The sequence below is a fragment of the Dermacentor silvarum genome, chromosome 10 (assembly GCF_013339745.2).
Source record: "Dermacentor silvarum isolate Dsil-2018 chromosome 10, BIME_Dsil_1.4, whole genome shotgun sequence".
NCBI classification, from domain to species: Eukaryota; Metazoa; Arthropoda; class Arachnida; order Ixodida; family Ixodidae; genus Dermacentor; species Dermacentor silvarum.
In genome coordinates this window covers 114,450,807-114,467,996 of record NC_051163.1, presented here as the reverse complement: position 1 = coordinate 114,467,996, position 17,190 = coordinate 114,450,807, and the positions used below count along the sequence as shown (strand labels likewise).

Below are 17,190 nucleotides of genomic sequence, written 5' to 3'. Positions count from 1 at the left end.
AGCCACCATGTGCATTCCCTTCGCAGATAAAATGTCGTCATCACCACTTAGCACCCATGCCATTGTTGAAAAGTTGGCATGTGTGAATATCAATTTTGCAGTTAGAAGTGAAGTTTTCAAGTGAAGTTTTGAAGAAGTGAATAGTCAAATAATTTTGGAGGGAATAACTTGTGGGATTTACATAATACCATGACAAAAGTGCCAGACATTCACAAACCTACACGAAATGGCTCTTTACTCACAAAGAAGGAAACGGTTTCATCCCTAGAATCAATGTAGTTTGTAATCACAAGTCGCGTTACACAAGCACACTAAGCGAGCACAATTGCTTTCCACATCATGGAACACATTAATTAAGGAACGCAGACTCACCCTGCCCCCCACGTTGAGAAATCCCGCTTGCTCTGGAAGGTGTAGATCGTGAGGCCACCGGTGACACCCAGCGTCAGCAGGAAAGCTTGCAGCACTGCCATCTGGTCGTAGAAGGACACTGCAAGGAGACGTTGATAGTGAGGTCTACACAAAGAGCGTAGTAAAAGGATTTAATGAGAAAGGTTCAGTTTATAAGATCTAATAGTACAAAGAAAGCAAGAATGAGTGTGGAAAAGAAAGGGTAACACTAGCACTGACAAAACGTTTACAGCCATCTGACCACAGCAGCATGCGATAGCAGTGACTCCGAACCATGGAGGAAAGAAACAATATAGAAGAGGCACTGATGTCACGTTTCTGAAGCCAGGCGTGCAGCCATTTTAGTGAAACCTCCATTTGTGTCTCTAATTGGCTCGCTGGAGCAGGTGGGCGTGACCTTCGAATTTGCACTGTGATGAGCCGCCAGCAGTGTGTGCAGCTGAAGCGCGTCAGAATGAAACTTATGAAACTTCTGTACCAGTTTCAATGAAGCAGACGTGCTCCTGTGTTTTTTTCGTGGCACGTTGAAGAAGACGACGAAGGACAGAGCCGTGATGCGCAAGAGCTTGTGTTGCCGATTGCTGCTCACACTCACCGCTTACAGACCCAAAACGCAATTTTCAAGCATACACACCACACTCCAAACACAGCTTGTCTCGAGAAGGAAAAGCGCTTCAAGAAATGCCAGGGCCGAAAACTCTTCTCGAGCTCTTTGAAGGCCGAGAGCAGCAAGAGCTTCACGGGTGCGGTTTCTATGGAAACGAGGATACAGTGCAGACCACTTATAACGTAACCACTTTTAGCGAGGGACCGGTTATAGCGAAGGTTTTTTTGACCACCAATATATCTCCCATAGAACTCAATGTATAGGCGGACCGTTTATTGCGTAGGCGTGCGAAGCAGTATACCGGTTATAGCGCGGTTCTTTTAAGCGTGCGACCATGAAATCGGCGCACGGCATTTTCTAGGAGGCGTTGAGCACAACCCGCATGGCCGCACGGTTGCCGGTAGCGCAAACGCGGAGGAGTGGTAGCGCGGGCACACGCGTGGTGACCAGCGGCGAAAAGCAAAACAAAAAGTCGCAGTTTCCTCCGAAAGGCGAAGCAAATTTACTAGTAGAGTATACGGAGTAAGGATAGTAGTTTTATCACCTGCATAAACTTGGCCACATGCGCTTACTAACTGAATTAATAAGCATGGTGTCAGCGCACACAAGCAAACATGAATAGATCGCACTTGACGACCGCAGACAAGCACTTTCAAAACGCAGGCGTGAGCAAACACGGTAGGAGCAGCGACCGAAGGTTCATGTGGTCTATCGCTTCGACGGAAACTGAGCAGCGAAAGCACAGCGCATAAAAAGGTCAGAGCCGTGTGGACATCGCTTTCAAGATATGATGCGCGCGACACCCCTCAGCCGCGCAAAGTACGCGGTGGCTTGCAGAGAAAGCCGAGCCCCCTCCCTCCCGCGCTGCCTTCGCACTTTCCTCCTTTCATATGGGAGATTGAGTCGCCAGTTCCCCTTGCACCCAGTCGCAAGATACGCATTAAGTACGCAGCTAAAGTTCGCCTCCCTTCCCTCCCCCCCCCCCCCCCCCCCCCGGCCTCCCGCACGACGAGAGTTGTCGCGTTTGCTATCCGCCGTACGTTTGCTCTCCGTGAAAGCATGCGTCCCTAGCGCACTTTCACTCGCACATACAGCATACGGCATACAGCAGCATACCAGCATTTTTTTTTTTTTTTTTTTCACGAGTGGGAGCGTGGGCACGCGCGTGGAGACCAGCGGCGAAAAACAAAAAGAAGGAGAAGGGCGGGAGACTATGGAGGAAGGAGGGCGCGTGTTTTCATTACTATAGCAGCGCCTAGAGTTAACTAGATAGCAGCGTCCAAGCAGGGTATGGGGAGTGCAGGGGAGAACGGTGGCGCACTCTTTTTTTTTTCATTTTCGTTTTTTTTTTTTTTTCCTGGAGTGGGAGCGTGGGCATGCGCGTGAAGACCAGTTTCCAGACGAAAATAACAGCGTTCTTCCGCTGATTCCGCACTTGTTAGAAGAACTTGGTTTCTGTGCGGTGTTGCGATTGTGTTGCATGTGTGTGTGAGTGAAATATGTAATAAATTGTGTTTGAAAGGTGGGTTGCCCATTTGGCATAAGCAAAAGTCGAAAAAAGCACGCTTTGGTTATAATGCGGTACCGCTTATAGCGCGGATTTTTACAACTCCCGCGACTTACGTTATAAGCAGTCTACACTGTATATGGACCATGAGTCCAAGTGTTTCTTTTCGAAAAACTGCATGCAACTTCTGGCACTCTCTCTGCAACACAGCAAGACTGGCCGGGGCCTCTCCTAAGCTTTCCTTCCTCCATGCTCTGAACCCAGTGTGCCAGAGAAAACATCACGCATATAAAAAATATTTTCATCACACAATCTAAATTTCACTGAACAAAAGTTCGGGACAAAGAGGCCGACCAGTGGGCATGCACCTTTCTATTGAGTCGTACACATTGTTTGCCTTTTTTTCGGGGAGTATACATGTATCAGAACACACCAGAATGTTGTCACCGAGTCTATAGCAAAAGAATCTTGTCTAAACAGATTGCGTGTGATGGGAATATAGGTGCACATTCCGGAACGTACTCAAGCACCAGTGATTAATATGGAATGTACAATGAGTGATGTTCAAATAGCTGGTGCACTTGAACTGTGGATTAAATTTCAATGACCGATGAGTGTGCTCGCTGCTTGTTTTGCCTAGGAGTGTTTTCCTGCCAATGAGATGTTTATACTCCATGTGGAATGCATTTGCAACCCTCGTGCATACTTCTCTCCTCAATGCCTCCATCCAGTGCATCAAGTGTCACAGCTGTAGTCCTGAGCACTGGCAGCCCTGAGCACATGATTGCTAACAATTCACTCTAAAATTAACACCCTATGAATATAAAAAGTCACAACACTGTTTTAAAGCCTAGAAGGATCTCACACATCAGCAAAGTTTCAATCAGAAAAGTTCATTTGCTGAACACCAATGCACCTAACAACTTCAGTATTTCTCAGCATATTCCAACAAACCTACAAAGGTCTGTCTCAATGAATTAGACGTCTGTTCAACTCCAGTTAACTTGATTTTTCGATTCATTCGATCTTGACTGAAGGCCCTAGTTGAAATTTCTATGTCAGCGTGCCATACATTTTTACGGCCCAAGACTTTTGTTACTTTGATCATGACAGTGGCCCTTGCTGAAAAACTTGAACTTGCTTGGTCAGACCCCAATGATGAGCCAAATGGCTTCACCACCTGTCTTGGCAGAGTTAGGGGACAACGAATGTGCTAAAGACGATGATTTTCCACCGAAAATGTTGATTTTCTGCTTGGCCTCAGAAGAGTTTTATGTGCGAATGGCAGCTAACAATGAATTATTATATTCAAACGATTCTAACACATGCACCACTTCCCAAGAAATTGCGCCCGAAATTGCCAGCGAGTTACAATCAGACATAAAACTGAAACCATGTTCGCGACACTGCAAATAACCTGCTACAAGAGTCAGCATAGCCCTTGTCATCACAAGATGGCAACAGAACCGAGTTTGGCTTTAGGTTGGCAGCAGCGATGCACCACTTTCTTACGAAAACTTATTCGAAATTTCGGCAGAACCCTTCTCATGATGAGAGAGAGAGAGAAACTTTAATGAATAAAATGAAATTTTAGGTCCCGTGGTTGGGGCCCCTAGTCCAGGGCTCCACTGGCACGAGCGGTTCGCTGGGCTTGGTCCAGGAGAGCCAGTTGGCTGTCCTGTTCCTCGTCTGCAAGCCGCGCCTCCCACTGCCTGTTAAAATCTTGTGTTTTTAGTAGTGTGGAGTTTATATGTTTCGGTCTGTTTGGGCATATCCACGTGATGTGCGGTAACGTTGGCGTGTCCCCGCACCACGGGCATTCGTCAGTGTATCGTGCTTGGTGAATACGGCTAAGTGTATGTAGGTTTGGGTATGTGTGTGTTTGAAGTCGGCACCAATTCCTCGCCTGTTGACTGTTTAACTTAGGATGAGGGCGTCCATATTGCCTCCGCTCCTGTCTTTGGTGTTCGAGGATGTCGCGCGGTGTAGAGGGAGGCTCGTCACTGGGTCGGTCCGCAGCTCGGATGCTTAGTACGCGAGCTAGCTGGTCCGCCCTTGTGTTGCCCTCCATGCCCTCGTGTGCGGGGCACCAAGTGAGGTTGTGGAATCCGGTAATTTGACTCCCTAGAATTTTTAGTACTAAGCGCGGCGCCGTCCCGGAGAGATACAGGCGGCAGGCGGTTTGTGAGTCCTTGAGTATGGCAGCAGATACGTCCCTATTCTCCGCGTCCCTAATTTCAATTGCAATCGCTGCGGCTTCTGCTGTGCTGGTAGATTTTGCCCTGACCGATGCAGCTATCACACGATTTTGGTTCGTGGCTACCACCGTATACTTGTCCCTGTCCGTTTGACTCGCGTCTGTGTAGTACACGTCTGGTTGTCCTCTAAATCTCTGGTGCAAAGTTCTCGCTCGGGCCTTCCGGCGCCCTGCATGATATCTCGGACTCATATTCTTCGGAATTGGGGACACTATTATGTGCTGCCTGACTTCCTGGCTCATCTGCACTGTCTCTTCTGCACTGAACTGGGGGCGGAGGGCAAAGCCCAATTTGGTTAATATGGCCCGACCCTGCGTTGATGCGCACAGCCGTTCCTTTTGCGCGATGAGGGTGGCCGTCGCATAATGAATGTTGACATTAATGCAATAAGCATTGAAGAAGTCTGGTGACACACCATATTGCCACCGCCGAAAGCTGTCATGTATGAGCCAGGTTCCTGTAACGCGCATTCCTCTGGACATGCTGTATCATCTGGTGGTGCCGCCACAGCGTCCGTACATGACACATGTGTGAAGAAATGTGATGTGGGTTTGATGTCGAAAAATTTTCTAGGATTTTCTTTGTTACTGAAGAGCAGCACATAGCCAGTGACAAAAGTTGGTCTGACTGTTGGTTTCGAGCCCGATGCTCGACCCATTAGACCATGACCCAAGTTCGATGGGAAAATGGTTAGAGACAAACATAGCAACATCGTGGAATGTGCGTGAAGTGTCCTATGAATACTAATCGCTTTGAAAGATAACTTATTTTACGCACTCAGCTAGAAGCAATGGTGCTGCATCACATGCTTTTGGCATGTCAGAGGGCTGCATTGCGCGATAAACTGGCAAAGTGGTTAGTCTAGCCGTGGACCACCACTTGTTGGAGCTGCAGACCCATTCAGGAAGTGCAGAATATCAAACACAGTCGACCACACAGAGGATGTATGTCGTGGCCCATAGCGATAAAAAAGCTGTCCGAGAGTAACAATGATGAACATTAGGTGTAAATACAATTCCATTGTGTGAAGGTAAACTCTGGAGGGCTTGTCTTTTTCCGATTGCCAGAATTACAGGCAAGCCCATTTTTCTTGTAGTGAAATTGGGTATGTGTTAACTTAGGTCTTAGTAAACATTGTTTTCTACTATGAACTGATAAAAACTAAGTGCATGTTAGATTCAGGGGTGCATTAGAATCAGGTAAACATTGCTAAATAAAGCAGCAGTGTGTTTAGACGTTTTTTCTGCCTTTTTTATGAACTCCGACGGTACTGTCGGACCATATCCGGCTTTTTTTTTTAATCCCTGATAAGCACAAACTTTACAATTTCCTACGGCACCCAAAAGCACTGACAAGCTCTGACAGTTTTCTCAGTTGATTTACATAAATGTTTGGAATGAACAGAACTTTGAGTCTGTTTTGTGTGGATGTCTTCCACTACATCCGCCACACAAGTAACTTCACCATGAGAGAAACGCGTGCTGCAGTGATCTCCCACAGAACCAGAGGAAACATCCAAGCAGATGCCCCAAAATACATTACGGCTTGATTTAACCGTATTCCAATATGATAAAGATATAGTACAGATGCTTTGGCTGCAGACAACAAAGCCACCTACAAATATAAAGAGATATACAATAAGTAAAGTAGACGGTGGGTAATGTGTGGTACCAGAGTGGAGGGTTCTGAATTGATTTTGACCGCCTGGGGTTATTGTGCAATGGAAGGACAGTACACTAGTCAGTACACGAGTGGTACTGCCTTCCATTCCCATCAAAGGACAGCTATGCTACAAACTGATAAGGCTCGCATATTGTAGGACAAGGGGACAATGGAATGGAATAAGTGAACATTGAATAAGTGAACAAATTCTGTCGAAGCTTGGAAGGCAGAGGAAGTTTCCTGCAAGAAAACGTTGTTATCCATCTAGATGTACCAGAAGTGCCTTCATTAAAAAAAAATAATAAAAGGAACTCTTCTTCAGCACATTGCACCCACCAAGTTTCTTACAATTAGCTAGAGGGAAATATGGTACTTGCTTCTGTATGCACGCAAATGAAAGTGTGTGGCAGAGGAGGAGGTCTGACATCTTTCTCAAAGAGCCAGGACACCTTGAAGATGCATCTGGCTAGCCGCATTCCGTCTGACATAATAATTCATTGTTTATTTAAACAGCATGTAAGAAGACACTTTTTTTTTCTCTCATTTAATATGTAAAACCATTCTCTTTTCAACCATGAAAATATCATATATATCAAAATTATATATCAAATGTGAACAGTAACAGTGGACCGCTAAAGTTGGAAGAACTACAATGTTAGCAGGTACTGTCCGTCAGTTTCTGTCTGCTTCACTTGTACTAAATGTGTACATAAGATGAATTACGAGTAAGCAAAGGCTTTACACATTAATTTTATTCTAAGAAAGCTTTATCTGTGTGGAAATGCCCGTTTTAAGCTGAGCTACATTCAATATGAGCCTAGCGCAACCATATCCCGATATTCCCATGGTGACTCCTTGTTGCTTGTAGAGCTATAATATTTGGCTTATGTGTTTATGGGAGCATTTCCTAGCGTCTAGGCAGTCTCATTTCGTAATCATATATAATCAGAAAGTGTTGCAGAGCCCTTCCAAGTATGACGCCTCAAAACTGACCAGTGAAGCCAGACACCAATTTTTTTATCTTGCATAAACCTCTCGTGAACAACTTGAAATAGACTGAAAGCGCAGCAATCTCCCAAAGCAATAATTATCAAGTTTTTTAGACTCACCGACAACAGCAACGGTGAAAGCTTGTACAAGAGTCTGGAAAAAAGAAAGCAATACTCAGTAATGCACATAAGCTCTAGCGCAACAATTATGTGAGGAGGGGCTCTCTCTCTCTCTCTCTCATACATTTCATTTGTTTGGTTGTTCGTTTGGGCTATTCGCTTACACTGACAATCATCAGTGGGTCCTGCACAACTTTTGATGCGAAAGCATCAAATGGCCCATTGAGCGAAAAAGCCGGCATCTGTAGCAGAGAAATGGCACTGCAACACCACATCACGTGTGTGCCTCGATGGAACAGAGCGGGCGAAACGGAACACTGGCTGCTGTGGTAGCACGCTACGTGTTACGTAGGGCAGAGGGCATCGCCCCGACGACACGTCACCAGCGCGCCGCGACGATGCGGGGTGAGACAAGTTGTCGTCGGCGAGGCAGTCGCATTACGCTTGGTGTGGGTGCCGCCGTCTTGCTCTCGGAAGCTGGCACGCGGTCCGTACCTCTAGCAGGTTCAGTGCTACCCAAAACTGATCGGTTGAAAACTGATAAATGCAGCATGGGCATTTTCGCAGCCCTGCCTTGGCATTGCAACAAGAGACGTATTCACGGATACTCAATTTCGGAGATATCGCTTTCAGTGTGTGCTGATTGACTCCTTGAGCAAAGTCGCTCAAATAATACAACGCGCTGTGTACAACATCACGCAGAAGTGATAGCATTGCGAAACGTGATAGTTTGAGAATTTGTCCCCAGGCTGACAGGGACTGGGCAATACAAACGATCACAGCGTTCATGCACATGACTACAGAACAAAGTGTTTATTTTGAGAAACTATACTATAAAATGCTATAAACTACTATAAAATTACAACATGAACGATAACTTACAAATAGATTGCATCTTCCTAGACTTTTCTAAAGCATTCGATCGCGTAGCGCATTGCCGACTAATATCAAAACTTTCTGCGCTTAGATTAGATTCGCTAACCCCCTTGTCATGGGTCCGTAACTTTCTTTCTAACCGCCGGCAGTTCACCGTTGTCAATAATTACTTCTCTCCTCCTTCCGATGTTACATATCCGGGGTGCCGCAAGGTAGCGTCCTTGGTCCTCTACTATTCTTAATCTACATTAATGACCTGCCAAATAACATTACGTATATTTGCTGACGACTGCATTGTTTACCGTTCCATAAAAAGTGCTGATGATCACCAATCCCTCCAAAGTGACCTGGATCGCATTAAGAACTGGTGTAAAACATGGCTAATGACTCTTCACATTTCAAAATGTAAAATTCTCTCATTTACCCGTAAATCAGTTCGTTCGCTCTTTCATTACAACATCAATAACAACACATTGGCTAGAACCACATGGTATAAATATCTAGGCGTTCACCTCACACAAAATCTTTCCTGGGTCGACCATATAACTACCATTTCTGCTAATGCTTCTAGATCATTGGGGTATCTTCGTCGCAACCTACAATCCACTACTCCTCACGTACGTAAACAGGCCTACCAAACATTTGTCCGACCCCAGTTAGAGTACGCATCATCCATTTGGTCACCTCATCAAAAATATTTAACACGGAAGTTAGAAGCTATTCAGAACAGGGCTTGTCGTTTTATCACGCGGAATTATAACAACTTGTCCAGTGTAACCCAGCTAAAGCTCGAACTTTCACTCTATCCATTAACATTACGTTGTGACATTGCGCTTTTGTCTCTCTTTCATAAATATGTCACTGGCACTCGATCACCGCTAGCACAATTACAACGTTCCTCTCACTTATCGCACCGATTACACAATGACTTCGGCTATGCCCGTGTCTACGGCACCACTAATGCTTTTAACTACTCGTCACTCCCGCGTGCCATACGACTGTGGAGTGATCTTCCAAACAGTATCGCCCTTCAGCATAATCACAATAAATTTCGCGAGCTTCTCATCAACCATCTCACTGATAATGCTTAGATGGTCCATTTGTTCCCATGTTTCATGCATCCCCCCCCCCTTTTTTTTTTCAAAGTGATGCTGTTGCATTAGGTTCTGTTTGTTATCCGAACTAGTACCGGTAAACTGCGTAGTCTGTTTCACTACGCTTCATTCGATCTGTCCAACACGCTGTTGAATTTCTTTTGTGTTTCAAACTTGCCTATTCATGTGACATACATATCACTAGTTTTTACTTGGACATTTTTTCTGCTGTTGTTAAATTTGTTCTGCTTGTTCTTACTGGCTTTGATGTTAACCCAATTTGTTCCTACTTGTTCTTACTTTGTATCGCCACCCCTTACACAATGCCTCTGCGAGGCCTGTAAGGTACTTGTAAATAAATAAATAAATAAATGAAATTATGGGGTTTACCATCTCAAACCTACACAGTGCATTATGAGCGAAGCGCTCCAGATTAACTTTGACCACCTCGGGTTATTAAACATGCACCAACAGCACCGTACATGAGCATTTCTGCATTTTGCCGCCATTGAAATATGACTGTGGCAGATGGAGATCATACACGCAACTTTAACAAACCATACCTAAAGACAAGTCATTGTTTTACGAACCCCGGATGTCAATTGAAAGAGAGATCGTGGTTGAAATTTGTCTGCCTTTTCTTCATAGAGTTGGTAATGTTCTCCCATTCTAAAACATCAGGCTGACAGAACACTAGGTTTAGCAGATTGGCTTCCTCAAACATTAAGAGCCCGGTTACCTCATCAGGTGAACTTATACTACAGCAAATGTGCAGTTCACACCCATTTAACCATGACAGTGAAACAGGTTAATGGACCATGACACTAGCATTAGTGCAGCCTTCTCAGCAGCACAAAGATCACGCACTAATCCACTGTATCTTAGACGAATCCCACTAGTTGATCTGGAGCACGTTCTGGATTGAGGTGATACTCCACTGGTCATGTTGGATCAACTTACTCCATAGCTTACCGCTCTTGCTGTGCCACCAGAGCACTGATTTAACGATGAATTTAAATGCATAACACATCACTTCCTCCTGCTTAAGGAATGGACGTGTCTGGTTTTATAATAAAGCAAAGGTGTCCAGAAATGTACTTTCTTGTATTATCCCTGCATTTCCAGCCAACGTGAAAATCAAATAAGCATTTCATGGACTACAAATGACTGAAGTAAAAACAGCAAGATCGCCTTGACTCCCAAGTATTTGCAAGAGCAGAAGTTCAAGGAAAACCGAATGCTCTTTCCAGCATTGAACAAGAAGAAAGGGAACCGAGGGGCCCGATTTTTTTTTATTAATCATATCATAAGAAGCCAACAAACATTGACACCAAGAACAGCATAGGGGAAATTACTTGTACACACTAATTGAATTAAAGAAATGATAAATTAATGGAAATGAAAGCGGATGAAAAAAACTTTCCGCAGGTGGGGAACGAACCCACGTCTTTGCATTACGCATGCGATGCTCTCACCATTGAGCTACCGCGGAACCGTTTTCCCATCCGATTTCTGGGGTATTTATGTTTTACAACTAGAACTCTGGGAGTGTTAGCCAGCGCCACCACTCACAAGCCTAGGGGTGGATGTGGAACATCCTTTCTGCCACAGGCGTCACGAGCACGTGATCTTTTTGGGTGATGGCAACTGGTCAATAAACCCACATATGCTCCCTGAAGGCATCAATGTTGCCGGATTCGAGCCCTCGTTATGTAATGAACGAGAAGAAAGGAAAACGGTTCCGCGGTAGCTCAATGGTGAGAGCATCGCACGCGTAATGCGAAGACGTGGGTTCATTCCCCAACTGCGGAAAGTTGTTTTTTCATCCGCTTTCATTTCCATTAATTTATCATTTCTTTAATTCAATTAGTGTGTACAAGTAATTTCCCCTTTCCAGCATTGGCTACACATGGCAATGCAGGAACAACTCAGCCCGAAGCAGTTAGTTTACCGCTAGCAGGTGTGAATTTGTGAAATCCGAGTGCTTGCTCCAGGACTGGGGACCAGTGGGCTTCACAGTAAAGGTGAGCAATTAAGGTGAGCATCAGGCCCAGACGAAACTTACAAAGCCCATCAGGAGAAAGTAGTTTGTGGGTGTCTCCCGCCTCTTCACCATCAGAGCCAAGAGGAGGGCCATTGACATGAAGAATGCCCCCACCACCATCCAGTGGCTAGAAACAGAGAGAACACAAACAATGAGGTTCAACTTCCTAAAGCAATGCGCGGGCTAAGAGAGACACACGTAGCGAGGGGGCTCCCATTTAATTCCGACCCTCTGAGGTTCTTTAACAAGCGCTGTTAAGTACACAATGCACTTTTGCATTCGAATTAATCAATGAATTCTGGGCTGTTACGTACCAAAGCCACGATTTGATTATGACGCACGTCGTAGTAAGGGACTCCAGATTAATTTTGACCACCAGGTCTTCAATCTTCATATGGCCCCAATGCATGGGACACAGGCGTCTTTGCATTTTGCTTTCATCGAAATGGGGCCACCGCGTCCGGGATTTTATCCCGCTACCTCATGCTTAGCTACACCATATCCACTAAGTGGCAGCGGATATTAAAAAAAAAATTTTTTTTTTTACATCCCAAGACAACACAAGGCTATAAGCAACGCATAGTTGATGGTTCAAGAAGAATTTTGGACACCTTGGACTCTTTACACAGAACACAAGTGTTTTCTGCACTCTGCTCTTATCAGAATACAGCAATGCGACCAGGCACGACACATCATGCCTGAGCAGCAGATCGCCATAGCAACTGTGCCACTATGGCAGGTGACATGCAATGTTGACACAATGCACCCTGCCAGCATTTTTTTCACGTTTTTTTTTTTTTTAACCACGAATAAGGTTGCCATAAGTCTCCACAAACGTCGCATCTTTTTTTTTTCTGTGAAACAAGACAGGATTCTTAACTTTTTTAGGTCTGATGAGAAGCAGCTGCCAGTTTCACCATATAAAATGAACATTACATTTCAGTGTACAAAAGGAATATTATCACGGTTTACCTTATCTAGTTAACAAATATTAACCACATACAAGACAAAGATCATGTTGGCTGGATTTTTCTGTAGCATATCATTTCATGAATAAATATAATTATTATCATTTTGTTTAGTTAGATTGACGAATGTTACTTTTGGAATAACCAGAGCTTCACTTTTAGAGTGAGAAGAAGCCACAAAAGCCTAAAGACGAGCGGCAACATTGTGTTGATGTTCACGCACCCGCTGTGTTAAAAATTCATTTCTTGGGTTTTACATGCCATAACCACAATTTTATTATGAGGCACGCTATAGTGGGGACTCCGGATTAATTTTGACCATGTGCACTGAACTAAAGTACGCACGACTGTTTTTGCATTTCGCCTCCTTCGAAATGCAGCCGCCAAGGCTGGGGTCAAACCCACGACCTCGAGCTACGAGTGTGTTTTCAAGACCAATTCACTATAAACTGGCAAAGCACAACAATGCATTCCAAAGGAGACAAAGACATCACCTGAAAAGCTTTGATAACAATTTCTGCACAATACCGATTCAAAATACAAGAAAACGCCTAGAAATGTATGACTTCCCATAGAAGTAATGATGCAGAAGCTTGAGCACAAATTTTTTTTTTAATCAATTTCCCCTCCCTTTTTTCCACAAGAGTCAAGCTTTCTACACTAAGATAAATGCATAAATCAATTTTGAAAGAATACTTGACCACTTGAAAATGATTTACAGCATTGCGCTTTAGCATACTTTCAAGACAGAGCCATTCGGTCCTGTAGTGAGTTTGTATACTGCACAGCTAGTATATATCGCACCATTATTTTATTTTTTTCATTCTTACACTACACTGCCCCAGTGTCTATAACATTACATGGGAACAATTCTCATAAAGTGCCATTCATGCAGTTGATGCAGCAATGATGTCTGTTTCAGTCAATACGTAGCGAAAACACTTCACAACTCTTAAGCTTCTGTGTTGCTGTGGAGAAAATGGCTTCAGTGTATAGACGGGCACAAACGTTTGTAAGGTCCAAAATCATCTGCAAAACTGCATTCCTTCCACATCTTACGAAGCAAGCTTCAAGCATCCAGGCATGACAGTGCCCACATGCACATCTCTTCATTTTCACATGCTTGCCGATTCTCCCATTTCCAGTCAGCACTGTGTCGTAATTGTGGTGACTGCGGATGTCACCTGAAACACAGTGTAAATTTCAGCCACTGTGACGTGTGAAAATGTCGGACATGTGTCGCAGGCCGCTCGATGCTTTTCCAACAGCCAGAGAGGCTTTTCTACTCCCCCGTACTTTTTCCAGCACACAGGCAAAATACTCCAGTCTGGGTCTTTGCATACGAACAATTCATGTGCAGAAACTGTTTGCACAGAATTGTCATCTCGCTGTCACTGACACTTGGGACCTGTCGTACCACCTATTTTGCTTGCTAATGCAGCAAGTGTGGCTGTGCGTTGTTTCAAGTTCTTTTTTTTTTGTAAATTATTTACTTTCTGAAGTGATCAGTGCAAGCAAGAGCAATTTTTCTGTTCAACATCACATGTTTCAATCAAAGGTGCACTGCTCTCCTCCCCCTTTACAGAAACACAAACTATAATCAAACAAGGATTATACAAAGTGCAGAAACCGAGCCTTTCCGATTGTCATCTAGGCAGAGTCAGAGTGCCACTTATACGGTGCACTGTAACACATCCGAATAACGGATCAGACAGACTCTGTGCTCCTAGTATGACCTAGTAACCACAGTTCTGACAGCAGGCTGGCTATAAACTGGTGAACTTGAAACACGAGCCTTAGAGGACACACATGCACTGTTCCATATCTTAATGCCGGGAGCTAGCTTTGTCAAAGTGTGCTACAATGAAGCGTGGCAGGTGCTAGCAGATCTCGCAGACGTTCGTGCCCGTCCGATATATTGTGACGAGTGCTTTGCACATTGACAAAGACAAAGGGCTGGCGCTGTGCTCGTGCTGACCTCGACCTTGGCTGCAGGGCAGTGTCATCTTGTCAGTCTGTACTACTAAATGTAATCTCCCTGTAAAATTTTTGGTGGAGGTTGCAGGTTCAGCTCGCGAGTACATGACACTGGATCTTCGCAGGTGACGCCACATTGGTTCCAACACCATGTCTGACGGTGACAACCAGTCCTCTTCTGGCCCGACCAGCCGTGCCAACGACATCGCAGGCTTTCTTTTCCACGACATACTTCTACATAACAGCACCCCTCGTGAGCTCATCACTGAATGGAGCCGCTGCTTTCTTTTGAAAGTTGTGGATGAACTTCTGTGCTCGTGCTCTACTCGCAACAAATTCACGACAGCCTATCATCCCCAATCTAATAGATTTACAGAACATCAGAACCGTACGCTCACAGGCATGCTTTTCATGTATGTGTCTGATGATCATAGGGACTGGGACATCGCATTGCCTTTCGTTGCATTCGCATATAACTCTTCCCGACTTGACACTGCCGATGACAGTCCTTTTTTTACCTTGTCTATGGGTATGACCCTCTCGTCCCCCTCGACACGCTGCTCCCTTCTGATATGGTCTCTAGTACCGTGTGCACACGTGATGCACTTGCCCATGCCAACATTGACTGAACAATTGCCCGTAATTGTCTGTCTGGTTCCCTGGTTGCTCAAAAGACCAGTTACGACCATAGCAACCAGGATGTGCATTTCAGGCCTGGGTGCGTCATGCTCTGGACACTTTTTCATAGTGTTGGACTCACCGAGAAATTCCTCTTGCACCATCACGGTATCTTGCGTCAGTAATCAACATGACATATGAGGTGTCCTCTTTGGCCTCCACATTGTTGTCTGTGGGACCAATGGCTGAAATGGTTCATACTTCCTGTCTAATGCTGTACTATGCCGCTGCTCGCTCTTCGCAACAGGAGGCACCGAGACAGTGCTTTTGCCACTGGGGGTTGTGTGACGGGTGCTTTGAACATTGACAAAGAAGACAGTGGTTATGGCTGCCACTCTGCTCATGCTGACCTTGGCTGATCTTGCTACTCTGTGCTACTAAATTTAATCTCTCTGTAACAATATTATGGCCCACCCTTGAGGAGAGCATTTAATAGTAATAATGATTCCTCGAGTTTTGCAGTAAAATGATCTCAAGTTGATCATACTTCGTCAGAATTTATTGTAAAGGAAATAACTAAATGCTCTCTTTAAAGGTAGACCGACCATACTGTTATGCGCGCAAGTGGTGTGTCAAAGTGCAACAGACTTACACAGCTGGGGACACACAGTCCTATAGCTGTTCACAGTTGTGTACGGATATTTTCTTTTTCTTTACTTTTCTGTCACCGTCATAATTTTTCCCGTTGCATCGTCTTCCTACGCTATCATTAACCCCATTGCTTAAGGATCAGCTGATGTAGGATTACTTGAAATTAAAATTAGCCTACTATAGTGGATATAAAATGGTTCCGCAATGGGCGAGGGTGGAAATAACAATGAGCAAACAAACGAAGTGCACCTACTTCTGGCTAATGTAGAGCTTGACAGCTGGCGTGAACATTCCGAAGGCTGCAATCACCGTGGTAGCCAGCAGTTGAATGCTGAGGATGCCGTATACCTTGCGCAGGAAACCTGGGGCGGCATTCAGAAAGCAGCAAAACCAAAACAATCGCAGCGTCAATCTCGAACAATTCGAAAGGATGTAAACATAAAGCTGGTGGCGTTTTTCCTAGAACACAGGGCGGGAACGCACGAGGAAAAAGACGTGACCCAGCGCACTTTCATGCGCGAAATGCGTCACTTACCGAGTCGAACGTAGACGTTTGCCTTCGACACGTTGTTGTTGTAGCAAAAATCATCCAGAATCGAGGACTGGCCTGCTCTGTCGTCCATACTGATTTTAACGTCGGCCATGGTCGCAGACTAAACACACCTCTTGCTCGCTCTGTAGCCTGAGCGCAAGCAGCAGTTTCACTCAGTCACGAAACACAGCAGTAGTGCAGGGGGGCCTTACGACGTGATAACGCGATAACAACACTAGTTCAGGGAGACGGCGCACACTTTTTATGTTCGGTACGTTGCTGCTGCAGCTTTGCGGCCTAAACACCACCAACCCCACCAACTGCTGCGCTGCTGCTCAGACGAAACCAACGAGCGCGAGCCAGTTCAGAAGGGTATTCGCCCCATAAGTGTACTCATTACTCTATACTGCTCGATGCTTACCATGTTGACCGTAAGCCAGTCGTAGCCCCCTGCTTGAGTCACTTCCGTTTCTACCGCTTCACGCATGGACCGTTCATGCATGGTTTTAGAAAATAACTTATTTCTTCCTTTCATGCTCTCATAGCTTTCTTTTGCACTCATAATAGATAGATAGGTAAGCTTTACTAGAAACATAATCAGAGTTTTGTCTTGCCCCGAAGGGGCATCGCTAATGGCATAGAGTTTAACTCTATGGTCGGGGCCCTTTCTCCAGCTTGCCATCTTCTCTGCTCTCTGGATCAGCTTGAGCGGGTGGTCGAGGGCCGAGCTGGACAGCAGTGCCTCCCATTGCTCCCTCGTGGTGTTTGTGTCGTGGTGTTCTATGTTGTGTAGGGTGCACTCCCACGTATTGTGGGATAGGGTTGGCGTGGCCCCGCACCACGGGCATTCGTCCCTGTATACGCTGTGGGGTGCAT

At 45.2% G+C, this 17,190-nt stretch overlaps 1 protein-coding gene across 1 annotated transcript in view; it reads right to left on the bottom strand.

Moving 5' to 3' along the window:
- LOC119466507 (protein lifeguard 4) overlaps positions 1 to 16,700 on the bottom strand; it is a 35,202-nt gene extending 18,502 nt beyond the window's left edge. The window contains exons 1-5 of the mRNA XM_037727022.2: positions 16,318 to 16,700; positions 16,036 to 16,144; positions 11,590 to 11,695; positions 7,555 to 7,588; positions 373 to 490 (exon numbers count right to left, since the gene is read on the bottom strand). Coding sequence (XP_037582950.1) covers positions 373 to 490; positions 7,555 to 7,588; positions 11,590 to 11,695; positions 16,036 to 16,144; positions 16,318 to 16,426 — 476 coding nt within the window. The 5' untranslated portion in view covers positions 16,427 to 16,700. The remainder of the gene's footprint in view (positions 1 to 372; positions 491 to 7,554; positions 7,589 to 11,589; positions 11,696 to 16,035; positions 16,145 to 16,317) is intronic.
- Positions 16,701 to 17,190: the final 490 nt, after the last annotated feature.